Source organism: Miniopterus schreibersii (genome assembly GCF_964146895.1).
Source record: "Miniopterus schreibersii genome assembly, chromosome: 12".
In the NCBI taxonomy this organism is placed as follows: Eukaryota; Metazoa; Chordata; class Mammalia; order Chiroptera; family Miniopteridae; genus Miniopterus; species Miniopterus schreibersii.
Genome location: NC_138112.1, coordinates 10,042,414 through 10,056,689, shown reverse-complemented (window position 1 = coordinate 10,056,689; position 14,276 = coordinate 10,042,414). Strand labels below are relative to the sequence as shown.

At 45.3% G+C, this 14,276-nt stretch overlaps 1 protein-coding gene across 1 annotated transcript in view; it reads right to left on the bottom strand.

Moving 5' to 3' along the window:
- The window catches only part of ARHGAP20 (Rho GTPase activating protein 20), a 100,507-nt gene extending 92,997 nt beyond the window's left edge, over positions 1-7,510 (bottom strand). Inside the window, exon 1 of the mRNA XM_081155570.1 lies at positions 7,162-7,510. Coding sequence (XP_081011696.1) covers positions 7,162-7,266 — 105 coding nt within the window. The 5' untranslated portion in view covers positions 7,267-7,510. The remainder of the gene's footprint in view (positions 1-7,161) is intronic.
- Between the last annotated feature and the right edge of the window lie 6,766 nt (positions 7,511-14,276).

Sequence of the window (14,276 nt, the reverse complement as noted above, 5' to 3'; positions counted from 1 at the left end):
TGGCTGCTTCCCCTTCCCCTTTTGCTCCCTCCTTCCTCCCTCTTTCTTCCTTCCTCTTCCTCCCTCCCTCCCCCACCCCATCCCCACATGTGCAGCAAAAAGATGACCAACTGCAAACCAAGAAGCGGGCTCTCCCCAGGAACTGAGTTAGCCGGCTTCCAGGCGATGGGAATTCACAGCATGCAGAGCCGTGAGAAGTGTCTGTCGTTTTAAGCCACCCAGTTTAGGGTACTTTGTCATGGCAGCCCGAGCTGAACAAGACAGAGGGCATTCACACATTCGCATGTAAATGTTCTAGTATCAAATTCCAAGAACTAAAACTCTTTTTATTGCTTTATACCTCCTTTCACCTGGAAAGGATACTAATGGTTTCTGTGCTTTTTTCCAGAAGTGTTTTCATAAATTTTCTTCTTCTGACCCATAAAAAATCACCTTGTGAGATATACAGCATATGGATTACTACACCCATTTTACAGACAGAAACATAGTACAGTCAGAAGTTCAGAGGTCATACCAGTGATAGCAGAGGCCATTTCTGATCAAGTTAATTCAGTTTTTGAGAATTCCAGACTCCTCTCGGCCAAAACAGTCTCGGGTGCCCGATTTTGCGCCACTCGCTTTGTGAATAAACGCCAGGAAAGGACTCGGTAGGACACTGGTTTAACCATAATATTCTTCTCGGTATTAAAGAATAAAACTAAAGCTTACTCACCAAGATATGTCATTCAAAGCCCAGCACAAGACACACCCATGGCCAAAGTCAGCTCTCAGGGGTGTTCTGTAGTGAGTTGCTATAAACAGATTTGGACTTGGAGAATGTAGACAAAAAAGACAGAATGAAGGACACACAACAGCAGCTGCCACATTTTAAAATGTTGGAGCTATTTTAAAATCCTTTGCTTTGACTTACTTTCTGTGCCTGTCTGTCTTCCCTATCCCAATACGTAATCATCTTATTCAAAGAGTTTCCAATTGGCACATGAAACCAAAGGGTCAGGGTGCTTGAGTATGACACAAATTATCCCTGCCTGGAATTATTCTAATATGTGCTTCCACTCCATTTCACACAAACGTTTCTGATTGCATGTGGATATCCTTGAAGATGCATTATCCAGAATTCTACCAGGAATGGGTTATCTACATGTTGCTGTTATGTTTTAGAGCCACATTTTAAGAAATTAATGTTCAAATCTATTTGTGCATTCTTTAGAAGAGCCTCAGTTGATGAAAAATCTTTGATTTTTGGAAATAGTGAAATCATCTGACTATTAAGTAAAGGTGGATGAATCAACTAGGTAATTCTGCTTGGGGTCAAATGTGGCTGTAAAATAAAGAAACTGTCTTCTTATACAGCATCTACAATCTAATGCTCTTTTCTACCTTGGGACCTTTGAACAATCGCTCGCAGTTCTGGAATCTTTATATAGCACGCTCTTTGTAACCCAAAGAAGAGTCAAGCATCACTTTGAAGGGGCCTTCCCTAAACACCCTAATGCCAGAGTGGTCCAGCTTCGTATCCACATTTGTGTAAATCAGTGTCATGTTTGTTTCTTTAATAAGTTATTACTGGTTATGAATTTTTAAATTATTGTTTTTGTCTCTTCCTCTCAACCTGTGCTGTTTATTACAGTACCCACTAGACACATGTGGCTATTTAAATTTAAATTCAAATAAATTACAATGAAGTAAGATTAAATTTTAATAAAATGGCCAATCAGGTTTCACAAAAATTAAGAGCTCTGTTCTTTAAAAGACACTGTTAAGAAAATGACAAGCCACAGAACGAGAGAAAGCATTTGCAAAAGCACATTTATGATAAAATAGTTTGAATCTAGAGTATATAAACAACTCTCAAAACTCAATAATAAGAGAACTAACAACCCAACTGAAACTGGGCAAAATATCTGAATACACACCTCACTAAGATAACATATGGGTGACAAGCACGTGCAAAGATGCTCAGCTAGTCATTAGGGAAATGTAGATCCAAACCACGAGGTACCACTTTATACTCTCCAGGATGATTATGATAAAAAAAGACAGATAATAAGTGCTGGTGAAGATGTGGAGAAACTGGACTCTTACACACTGCTGGTGGGAATGTCAAACCACTTTGGAAAATAATTGGACAGTTTCTTAAGTTAAACATACACCTAAAATATGACCCAGCCATTCAACACCTAAGTATTTACCCCTCAAAATGAAAGCATAAGTCCATACAAAACCTTGTACATAAATGTTCACAGAAGCTTTATTTGTATAGCCAAAACCTGGGACTAATCAAATGCCCATTAATAGGTGGATAAACAAACTGTGGCTTATCCATATGAAGGAAAACTAGTCAGCAATGAAATGAACTACAGATACATGGAAAAACAGGGATGAATCTCAAAGTAATTATGCTGAATTTAAAAAGCCACGCAAAAAAGATTGCACACAATGATTCCATTTATATAAATTTCTTGAGAATGCAAATTAATCTATAGTTGCCTAGGAACAAGGAAGGAACAAAGGGCTTAGAAAGGGACACGAGGAAGCTTTTGGGGGATGATAAATATGTTCATTATCTTGACTGTGATAATGGTTTCACAGGTGTATACATGTGTCAAAACTTAACGATTTTATACTTTAAATATATATAATTTATTGTATGTAAATTATACCTCAGTGAAGCTGTTAAAAATTTTTAGTTCTTCAGTTGTACCAGCCACATTTCAAGTGCTCATTAGCCATATGTAGCTAGTACCTACCAAATTGGACATTGTAGAGAAAGGGCAGTTCCATCAGCATAGAAAGTTCTGGCCAACAGTGATGGTCTAGACCAGGGGCCAGCAAACGATACACCAGGGACCTACCATCTGTTTTCTAAATAAAGTTTTATTGGAACACAGCTATGTCAAATCATTTACATATGGTCTCTGGCTGCTTTAGTGCCACAACGGCAGAGTGGATGGCTGCTGCAGAGACTTTATGGTCTATAAACCTAAGTTACTTACTATCTGGCCCTTTAAGAAGGTCTGCTGACCCTGCTCTAAATCATAAACTCCGACTGCAAAGGCCAGTATCTGTCCTGTTCACTGCTGTACATAACCCAACTGGTACTGAGCACCTGACATACAGCACTGTCCTAGGCGCTCGGGAGGCACCCTTGAAGAGCACAGATAAGGTTATATTCTCACGGTTTTCAGTCTCATGAGGGATTCAGGTAACATAACAAGGAAACAAGAAAGTATCAGGCAAGGATGAAATGCTAAGATGAAAATAAAATAGAAAGTATAGAGATGAGTGAGGGGCAACTTCCACTTGGGTAGTTAGGACAGGCCCCTGGGAGGACCTAAGGTCTGAACAGTAGAAGAGAGTCGATGCTGCAAATACTTGTGGCAGAAGCAGAGGGAAGAGCAAATCCAAGGCCTCAGAACCGGAATGAATTTGATGACTGGATGTTTGAAAAGGAAGGCCTGTGTGGCTGGAGAACACAAGGTGGCAAAGGGAGAGGAGGTTGCATAAGTAGAGACCTAAGAGAAGGAGTCTGAATCTCACTCTAAACGTGATGGAAAGTTGCCCTAGCCAGTTTGGCTCAGTGGTTAGAGCAGGAACTTGACCTCGCACCTATCGATGTGTCTCTCTCACGTCAATGTTTTTTTTCTCTCTCTCTCCCTTCCGCTCTCTCCATTGAAAAGCAATGGAAAAAATATCCTCAGGTAAGGATTAAAATAATAAATAAATAACAAAATAAATAAATATGATGGAAAACTATTACATGTTTTTAAGCATGTGAACAACGTGATCAATTTATATTTTTAAAGATCACTCTGGTGCTGTGAAGTGGAGACTGGACCAGGGAAGAGCAAGAAAGGTGTTAAGACAAGTGAGGGGGTTTCTGCAAAGGTACAAGTGAAAGATGGTGGCGGTCTGGCTTGGACTCAGTGGCAGCAGCGGCGATGAAGGAGAAATTCGAAATATGCTTTGAAGCAATATTTGGCTGGCCTTTCTGATGGTGGCTGTAGAGTGAGGAATTGGGAGGAACTGAAAATGAGTCCTAGATTTTTGGCTTGAACAACCGGGACACAGGAGTATGATTTACAGATATGAGGGAAATTACAAACAATAATAGTTAACATTTATTGAGGGCTCATTATATGTCAACATTCACTCAACTCCACATTTAATTTTCCCAACAAGCTTGAGGAGGTAGGTATTATTATTATCTTCACTTTACAAATAGAAAACTAAAAAGGTTAAGTAACTTACCTAGGTCTGAAATCTAGTACCAACACAAGGGAGACTCGAACCTAGGTCATCACACTCTAAATTCTACCACACTGTTCAACACTGCCCCAGTGACAGTAGTTGCTGAGAATATGGCCTGCATTCTAGGCAATGGCAGTCCCACTGGGGTGACAGGCTCTCAGGATGACTAACTCGAAAGATGCTATTTTTCGTAAACTATTAATTTAAGATCACCTTATTTTCACACAGTACAAGATATAATTGTCATCTATGTACGTTTTCCTTAGCATTATCTCTTGGATTCCCATTTTACAAATGAGAAAACTGAAACATATTAAGCGATTTTCTCAAGATCATCGAGAGAGTTAACAGAGCTAGAACTAAAAGCCCCATGAACTTATTTCATACAGCAGTGTGGCCAGTGAACTTGCCTTTAAAAAATCTGACCAGTAAAAGTAAGAAACACATTTTACATCACTCCCCAAAACACACATACATATATGAAACGGAAAAAGAAGTTATGCAAAACAGCCCTTATCCTTACTAATGTACTAATATTTTATTTTCTATTTCATTTTTTTAAATGTTGATTGTACATGGCATTTAAACATTGACCAAGCCTTAGTAATTAACATTTCAACCACACAAGTAGACTTTTTTTTTTTTTGAAATGTCTCATGACTCACTAAGACTACCAAGCGCCAAAAAGGCAAGATGAAACACAAAAAAGATCAATCTGGGGAGTATTTGGGATACATGAAGACTCCTTCGTAAGAGTATCAATGACAATGATTCTATGAGCTACACTGTGGAAATATTCTACTTTCTTTTGCTAACATGGAGGTCTGAAGTCAAACTGATATGCCTATTTATGTTTAAAATAAGCAGAGATTCACTTTTCTGGAAAACATATTAAAAGCAAAATAAAACAGTTCTTCAACCTCACCCTTACTCCAAAAGGGAGTGAAAAGCTGTAAAATGACCAGATTGGCAAAATCTATTCCCTTTCAAAAATAAATAAATAAATAAAAAATAAAAATAAAAAGGAAAGGGAAAAGCCTAGATTGGCAATATGACAACCCATTACGGTTATAATGGACAGCCCTGGTAAGGACAACGGCCTACGAGGCAAAGCCACCTTTCATTTATTTGACAAGTGCTACCTTGGCAATGGCCAAGCCCCTCTAATGCTTTCTCCCTTTGCCGGCATGTTTAAGCTTAATTACCCTCCGTAAAAAAGGGTATGAATCTTTGATTTCCCCCAATTCCTTAAGTTTACAAGGATAAAAACTGCTTTAAAATCTACAATTTCCGAACATTCATTTAGCTTCCCAAATGTAGTGTCAGCCTGGTAAATGCGCGCACACGCGCGCTCCCTGCATCTCTGAAGGGTAAAGGGGACAGGAACACGCCGCAGTCTCATACATCAACAGCCGAGCCGACAGCACAGCCGATGACACATCGTCAAGTTCGCTTCCAGGTGGCTCTGCGGCCGGTCCAGGTCCCCGGCGCCCGGAGACGCGCCTGCGCTCGGCGCACCGGTCCCACCTCGCGGCAGCGGGCCGCTGGCCAGCCCAGAACGCGGGTGGCGAGGGTCGCGCGAGGCAGCGAGACAGGACGGTCGGGGCGCCGGCGCGACCCCTTGCTGCTCTCAGCATATAAATGCAATGCATGAAGGCAGCTCTTTAAAGAGTTAGAGGATCCCTCCAATCCAATGTTTCCAGGGAAGCTGGGAGGGAGGGAGGGAACCACCAGGACAGAGCAAAAAACCCCCACAAACGGCCAAATATCGGAAGGTCCTGGGGGGAGGGGAGGAGCACGAGCAGAAACACCCAATAGCTAGAAACACCCAAATGGGTGCCTCGGAGGGAAGGCAGAGGCCGCGGCTGGCGGCCACGTGCACTTGCTAAGGGGCCGGCTCCAAAGAAACCCGGCCGCACGGGAAGGAGCGCGCCGCGCCGCGGCCGCGTCCCTCCCAGCCGAGCGCTACAAGTTGTCCCCGCATCCCTCCTCCCAGCTCTGACAGCGAACACGCGCGCCGCCCCCGCGTCCACAGCTATACCCCCCTGGCCCCTCTCCAGCACCCCCAAGTCCCAGGGCTAGGGGACCAGCGCAGGGCGAAGGCCCCTGGCCTCGGCCCACTCGACCCCGCACCGCAGCCCACCGGCCCCACCCAGTCGGGTTCTAGGCCGAACCAACCGAACCGTCCCGCAGGGCCGACCGTTAGCATCCCCAGCTTACCTACACGTCTGACCGTCACCTCGGGAGCCCGCGTCGTTCCATCTGCGCCGCGCTGGGCGCAAACCCCCCTCCCCCGCCCCCGGCCCAACCCTAAGGCTCCCCGCTCAGCCCAGCCCCGCGGAGCTGTCGCGCCGCCCCAGCCAGGTGAGGGGCCTGAGCCCCGCGGGCGCGCAGCCCCGCCGCCTACCTTCCGGATCGCGGGTTGCGGCGCCCCGCAGGACGCTGCCAGCCCTCCCGAACTCGGAGCTGACCCCATCGAGGGACGGTGAGTGTCCGGGGGACCTCGGGGGAGACTCGGGGGCTGAGCACCCCGAGGGGCGGGGGAAAGGCTCTGCCCCAATCTGGGGCCCCGCGCCCCGGCGGGGGAGCGGGGCTGCGGCGGGCCCGGCCGCGGATGGAGATGAGCAGGGAGGCTGCTGGCCCGCTGCCGGAGTGATTACGACTCTAGATGCGAAAGGTAGTAGCGAAGGGTACCGGGGTGATTGGGGAGACGGCGGTGAGGCTGGAGTGAGGACGAGTAAGGCGGGAACGTTCTAGAACTAACGCCGCGGGGCCGCGAGCCGCGAGCGTTAAATCCCCGCAGCGCCCAGCTCCCGCGCCCCGGTGCCGGCGCGGAGGGCGCGCGGCGAGGGGGCTGCTGCTGCTGCGGCAGCGGCGGCGGCGGCGCGGGGCCCCGCTCGGCGTCCTCACCTTCTTGGTGCCGGGGCCTCCCGCGATCCAACACATTCCTGTCAGGGAGGAGGAGCGCCCCGGCTGCCCCCCTAGAGTCTCCTGCTGGGGGGACATCGCTTCCATGAAGAAGACTTTCAGGCTAATCCCGGCCCAGGAGGAGGCTACGCGGTCCTATCCGCGGGACCGCGGCCGGAGGGGCGAGGACGCGCGGGGCCCGGGCGGCCGCCGCGCTCAAGCCGGGCGCCAGGCTCCGGGCGAGGACAGCGCGCCTCCCGTCGGGGCCATGTACCGCCGCCTGCGCTGCACGCCGCGGGCTGGAGGCGACTGCAGCGCGGCCCGCCCGCCTGCGCCCGCCGCGGCCCGCCCCGCCTCGGGCCCGCCCCTCCGCGCCGGGCGCCCCGCGCCGGGCCCGCCCCCGGCCGCCTCCCCCCAGCGCCGGCGCTCCCGCGGCGGCCCGGCCTGCGGCGCTGCGGCCCGGCGCTTTCCTATATAAACCCTAGGGCGCCGGCGACCGACTGACCTGCTCGGTCCGCCGCTCGGGGTGGGTGCAGCCCGTAGGAGCTCAGGGGTTGGTGTCGGACCGGGGCCTTTGGAGCACGGACACGCGCCTCTCCCGCCGCCCAGCCCGCTCGCTCCGACCCATCCCTTCCCGCGCTGCGCCCGCGGGGGATGGCGCCGCTGCAGCGCCCGCATTCGCGCAGCTGGGGCCACTTCTGCCGGAACGCAGGAGTTGCAGGGATTCCTGCCTCGCTTTCGGGGGACTGCAGAGGGGTCTCCCCACCCTCGTCCCCACCCCCACCCCGGAGGCCTGGGGACGGAGTTGCACGTCGCAGAGCGCCGCGGCTGCACGCATTTGGAAGCCCGCGGCGTCGCCTGACCTCTTGCGCAATCCCGAGCTAGCCTGCCCGGGTCGCCCTCCTGGGCTTCTGCAGCCCGGCTCCGCAGCCCCCGCACCATCTGCGCCAGCGGTTTCCGCTGGCTGCGCGCCGCGGAGACGGGGGCAATGGAAACGCGAAAGCGCCTTGAAGGAACGGGCAGGCAGAGGGAGGTCTGAAATTTGGCTCAGCTGTTGAGCGGGCTACAATAGGTGGAAGTGTTTATCAGATATCTGCGCCCAGAGCATAACTTCCTGTCGGCCCAAATAGTGGCAACATTTTTTTTTTTTTTAAGGCCCAAGAATAATCCGAGGGCGGGATTTGGAGCCGCGCGCTCCGGCCGGGCTGGCTGGCGCGGGTGCTTCGGTAGGTGGCACGCTTCCTTCGGAGCCAGGCCTGCGTGAAGGGCGGATGAGCGGTGAAGGACACCACTCTAGGATACTAGGTTGTTGAAGGAGGTTTGTTTTCGTGGTAAGCAGAAAAAAAAAATCGAGGTTCCTGCCGGATTGGGCTGTTATCAGGACAGGTTGTAGAAGAATGGGGCTCTGTGGCAGGCTCTGTTCCAAGCAGGAGATGGTGTCCAAAACACAGCCACCCACACGCTACCACCGCCACCAAGCCCCAGAGTTGTTTATTGTGGAAGCAACTGTCAGAATAATGTTACAGCCCTTTTTAAGCCTTGTCCACATCACATTGTTCAAAGTAGGCTTACACAGTCTTTATAAGTCATGCACGTATATATAGTCATACAAGTCATGCTAATATATATATATTTTGTAACCCTCTTTTTGCTGCTTAGACCCATGTGCAGTCACAGCACTTTGCACCCACCATAGAGTTTATCGTGAATTTTACACTGCAGAGGGTTTTGCAGTTCCTTTCATTCCTGGTTGAAGTCATCCTATTATGATTCCGATCATGAATGGACAATCCCAATTTTCCTTACTCTGCTTGATTTTTTTATTCCGATAACTTAGGTCCTTTTAATAATTCATGTAATTTATTTATTATTAATGTTTATGACCTGTGTCTCTGTATGCCAGACATCAGGAACCTTTTGTTTTTTTTTGTTGGTGTTCACTGTTGTATCCCAAGTGCCCAGGGCAATGCCTGGCACAATAAATGTTTGTTGGTTAAGTGAATGAATGACACACACACGTGCAAGCGAGGTAGCTGCAGAAGGGCCAAGCTAGAGTTGGTTGTTTCATTCCGAGAGCCCCATGCATTATCAGGTGTTTCTTTTGAGATAAATACTTCACGCTCCAAACCAAAGTATTATTTATGCTGCCTGTATGGAAAACTCATTTTCACTTCTTAATTTGGAAGTGCTTTTATTTCGAACTCTGTTAGTTTTGATTTGCATAGAAAACAATCCTACCGCTCTCTGATAAGGAGTTTTGCAGGAGGTCTCACTTCCTAAAGAAAATTGAGTTGGTTCAGATTAAATTATCACCAGAGTAATGTCTTAAGAACACAGATCTGATCCCATCACTCCCCTGCTTAAAACCTTCTTTGGCAACTTGTGTCTATGGAATAAATTTCAAGTGCCATAGTATGACGTTCAAGGCTGCTTACAATCTGACACCTTCATCCTCACTTCTTTCTCTTACCATCTCTTTCCCCTCTTCGAGTCTCTCCCAGTTCTTTGCCTCATTGAGCTATTTGCACTTGCAAGAACTTGCCTTGGCCCTTCATGACTTTGAACTTGCTGTTGCCATAGCCTAGGATGTTTTTCTTCTGTATTTTCCAACTCCTATTGCTTTACACTTACTTGTCTAGTGAATGGTGCCTAGTAAATATCAAGTAGCTATTTGTTGAGGAAATAAATCTTCAAGACTTACATCAACAATGACTTCAGGACAATCTTCCTGACTTTATTTCTCTTTACCTAGCTACCTCCACACACCAAGCACACACAGGGTTAAGTGTGCCTTCAGGTATAGTAACAGATAACATTTATTTAGTGCTTACTTTATAGTAAACACTGTCCCAAAGAGTTTACACATGTTAATTCACTTAAATCTTCATATTAATCCTACCAGGTAGTATTCCCTTACACCCCACTTTACAGATTGGAAAACCAAACCACCTGTTAAATAACTTGCTAGAAAGTCTGTTCCAGAACCAGTGCCCTTGTCCACTTGGCTGTACCGCCTTTCCTGTGTATATTTCCTTTTCTTTGTCGTACATATTACACTATATTTGTTTTACTTGCTTGTAAGCTACTTGAAATTAATGATTGTGTTTTATTAGTCTTTACTTCTTTCTGCTGGGCGCACAAGTATGCTCTCAATGATTATTTTTTCAATGACTTAGTCTTGAATGAATGAATTAAGTATTAGAAACAACCGTCTTCATTATGCTGTACAGTTTGAGGAAGATGCTCTGATGGGGAAAAAATCCTGGACTAGCCCTATTATTCCTTAGGCAGTGAAACCATTTTCTCTGAACTGGGAATGTTCTGTTGTAGAAAATGATGATGCCATAAGACAGAAGTGATGACAAGGCAGTTGGAAGAGTGTTGCCCATGTCTGATACAAGCAGGATGCATCCAGAATATCTTGAAACAAACTCTAAAGCAAAGTACTAAGAATAGCAGCATTAAACAGCTGGGAAAAACCAATGGCAGATCTGTAACAGGAAGTAATCTAAGAATGAAACCAAAATGTTCTCCAAACATATTGAAAAATGATGAATACATTTAACTATAAAAGATGTCCATACAACTCATCCATTCGAGGTGTATTTATTATTTACCTGCCATGTGCCAGACACTGTGAAAGGTGCTTGGACTACAGCCAAGAGCAACCCACAGGTATATAGTCCCTGTAACTCCTAGGATGCACACAGGAATCATTGGTAGTGCTGTCCAAACATCTAGAGCAGAGGTTGCAAACTGATGGCCCGAAGAGTGAGTTTAGCATGTTTTTCACAGTGCACTTTTTAATTTTCAAACATGTTGCAAACCTTAAAAATTAGAATAGTTCACATAGAAATCTGGGCTCTCTTGAAAAAAAGTCCCTTGAAAATAGGTAACCCTGGGCTCTGTTTTTCCAACACAACAATCAGTTAAAGCTGAGTTGTAGCTGTGTTATTTAATGCTCACAACAACCCTATGGTTGTCAAGTCTCCACTGTCCCTAGTGCTGGGGAACTAACAACAAGTAAGGTAATGGAAGATGCGAAACTGGCAAGAGAGGTAGAGAGGAGGCCAGAGAGACACAAGTGTGTGTGTGTGGGTGCACACAAATGTTTAAAGGCAAAGTAATAAAGTTTTTCAAGAAGAGAAATGGTTTACAGTATCATATTGTAAGAAACCAACGCTCTCTCAGGTGACTATGAGCAGTGATATAAGAGAGCTATTGACTTCACTTAATTATCACGATCAGATGTGGGATTTTCTCTTCCCTTGGTTAGAATCTCAAAAGGGGCCATTTCCTCCAACAACGTAATCCCAATTCTAAGGAGAGAAGCTAATGAGGTGGGAGACAGAGAAGTTAGGAAAGAAGAGCAGGAAGATAGAGGGAAGGTGCTAGGAGCTGACACTGGAAAAGGAGCCAGAGGCCAGACTATGAAGGACCTTGGGTTCCACAGTATAAGTTTGGATGTTACCCTCTAGGGAAGGTGGTATAAAGGGAACTGGCATCTGTTGAGTGCCTGCCATGTGTTATGTATGCCTCACATACATGATCTTGTTTAACCTTCACTGTTCACCAGAGAGGTAGGTATTATACTCATTTCAAATATAAAGATGAGGCTCAGAGAAATTAAGCAACTTTCTGAGTTCATACAACTAGTAAGTGATGGAGCCAGAATTTGAACCCAGATCTGATTGAGTACAAAGACCATATATTTATGATGCCAACAGTATTCTTATTATTTTTTAAAAAATATATCTTTATTGATTTCAGAGAAAGGAGAGGAGAGAGGGGGAGAGAGGGCGGGGGAGAGAAACATCAATGATGAGAGAGTCATTGATCAAGCCCGCAACCCGGGCATGTGCCTTGACCGGGAATCGAACCCCGATCGCCTGGATCCCAGGTCGACGCTCAACCGCTGAGCCACGGCCGGCCGGGCCAACAGTATTCTTATTGATACCAGCTACCGTTCATTGAGAGCGAGGTGGAGGTGTGATTTGGTAGTGAAGCACTGCTATCATGATCTTAAAAACAACCCTAATGGCTTGTATGTTTATGCTGTCTAGAGAGACAAAGAGCCTGACACTCAATAAACCTACTTGTGAAAGATCATATGGCTACTGAATGCAAGAGCTAGAATCAAACCCAGGACACCAGAACCTATGTTCTTAACCACTATACTTGATGGTATTGTCTCTTTTTTTTTGTTTCTTATGACTGAAAAACATCATCAATTGTACTGCATCCAGGTAAACCTATGTATGATCCCAAACCCTTCTGCCTAGTCCATGGTCAGCTTGCTTGCTAGTCAGAGGCTTAGCATAATCATTTTAAAAATGTATTTTACAAAGCAGCTTGATATTTTAATAAGAAACAGCAAAAAGAAGACATGTCTGTTTCCCATCAAAGTTAGGTTGCTCTGTGAGCCAGAGCAAATTAATTAACTAATCATCGGTTATTGTCTACCACGTGCCTTCTGCTTCTGCCCATTCTTCAAGGGCAAGCAAAGTCTGTGACATTTCTCTCCCCAACAAGTCACTTGGGGTTTCTTTGTTTCTCTTTTTTTTCCCCCCTAGGCGCTTCAATTGGCTGCATATTTTTTAGTTCTGTCTACATGTTTATGTTATAATTCTGCCCAAAGATTTGTGGAAATTAGCCCTTTTAACTACACCCCTAATTCACAGCTAATCTGCTGCACGGTTGGTTATACCAATGCTTATATGGAAGAGAGAGGGAGCTCAGTGCATGAGGAGGTTCAGTGAGTTGTGCAAGATTGCTCCGCTCGTAAGTGATGGAACAGCATTTCAGTTCATTCTGACTCTTGAAAGTGTGATACTTAAATCCTTTCTGTTGAGACTTATTTAAATTATAAGTGAAAACTGTTGAGTATTTGCAATAGAAAATAACAGAAAATGATACTGGTAATTAAACAAAAATGGCTTATTTTTTTTTTAAATAGTGCTTATGTCAAAGAAAAAGGAAAGAAGTTATGTGTAAACATTCTGAAAGAATGTCTAAAGCATATTTTCCAAGGCATGTTATATGCAACACTAGTCAAGGCTTCTATGGGAAATACTGCTAAAGATGTGATGACAGATGAAATGAAAAGGGATGCCGTATGCCTAAGGAAACAAGCTAATGTGATAATGCATATTATAAAATGTATATATTAAGTCATTGGCAAATTCTGTAGTTAAAAAAATCATTGATTATGCTTAATCCCTGCTTTATTCTTTTTTCTGCCTCTATATAGTTAACAAATTAATACAGTCTCATAAGAACACTGCTGGGTATGCAGTGAATTTTAATAGAGATGGGAGAATGGGGCATGTTCCCATTTAATCACTTCTTTTCCATTGTGGTTTTTTTTTTTCCCCCTCTTTGCACAAAACGCACTCTAGTCCTTTCAGTTTCAAAATAAAACTTTCTTCCATCATGGTTGCCTCTTGAGTTATTACTACTTGTCCCCCCACTTTCTTTTTCTCTTCATTGCCAGCTTTTGGAGAAAGAAATCCATATTCACCACCTCCAGTTTTTCATTGCCTTCCCTTCTTGCAAATATGAGGTCTCTTCCATAATTTCTCAGTGATCAAATGCAATAGCTTCCCCAATCAATTCAAGGATGACTTTTTTGGTACCATATGACCTGCCACTCTTTTCTTGGCAGCTATGACACTATACTTGCAATTCATTCATTCATTCCACAAATATATATCACTTACCCAACCAATTTTCCTAGGTACCATCTTAGGCACCGAAGGTAGAAAATGAAAAATTTAGACATGCTTTCCACTCTCCTAAAGATTGCATGTCATTTGTTCTCCTATTTCTCTGAATTCTCTAAGTCACCTTCACTAGATCCTCTTTTCCTACTCACATTTATAATTTAGGCATTTCCCAAGGTCCTGTCCTTTCTTTTTTCCCTCCCAGCATACATGTGCACTTGCAAACACACACACACACACACATGCACACACACTCAAGGTTTTGAGAAGAATCATGACTATAGATTCACAAATTTGTTGAATAAGTGAATTTATGTTTTTCCTAATACTGGATATAACTATAGCATTTGTACTACTCTTACTTTTATTCAAAATAAGGATTGTTCTATGACCCAC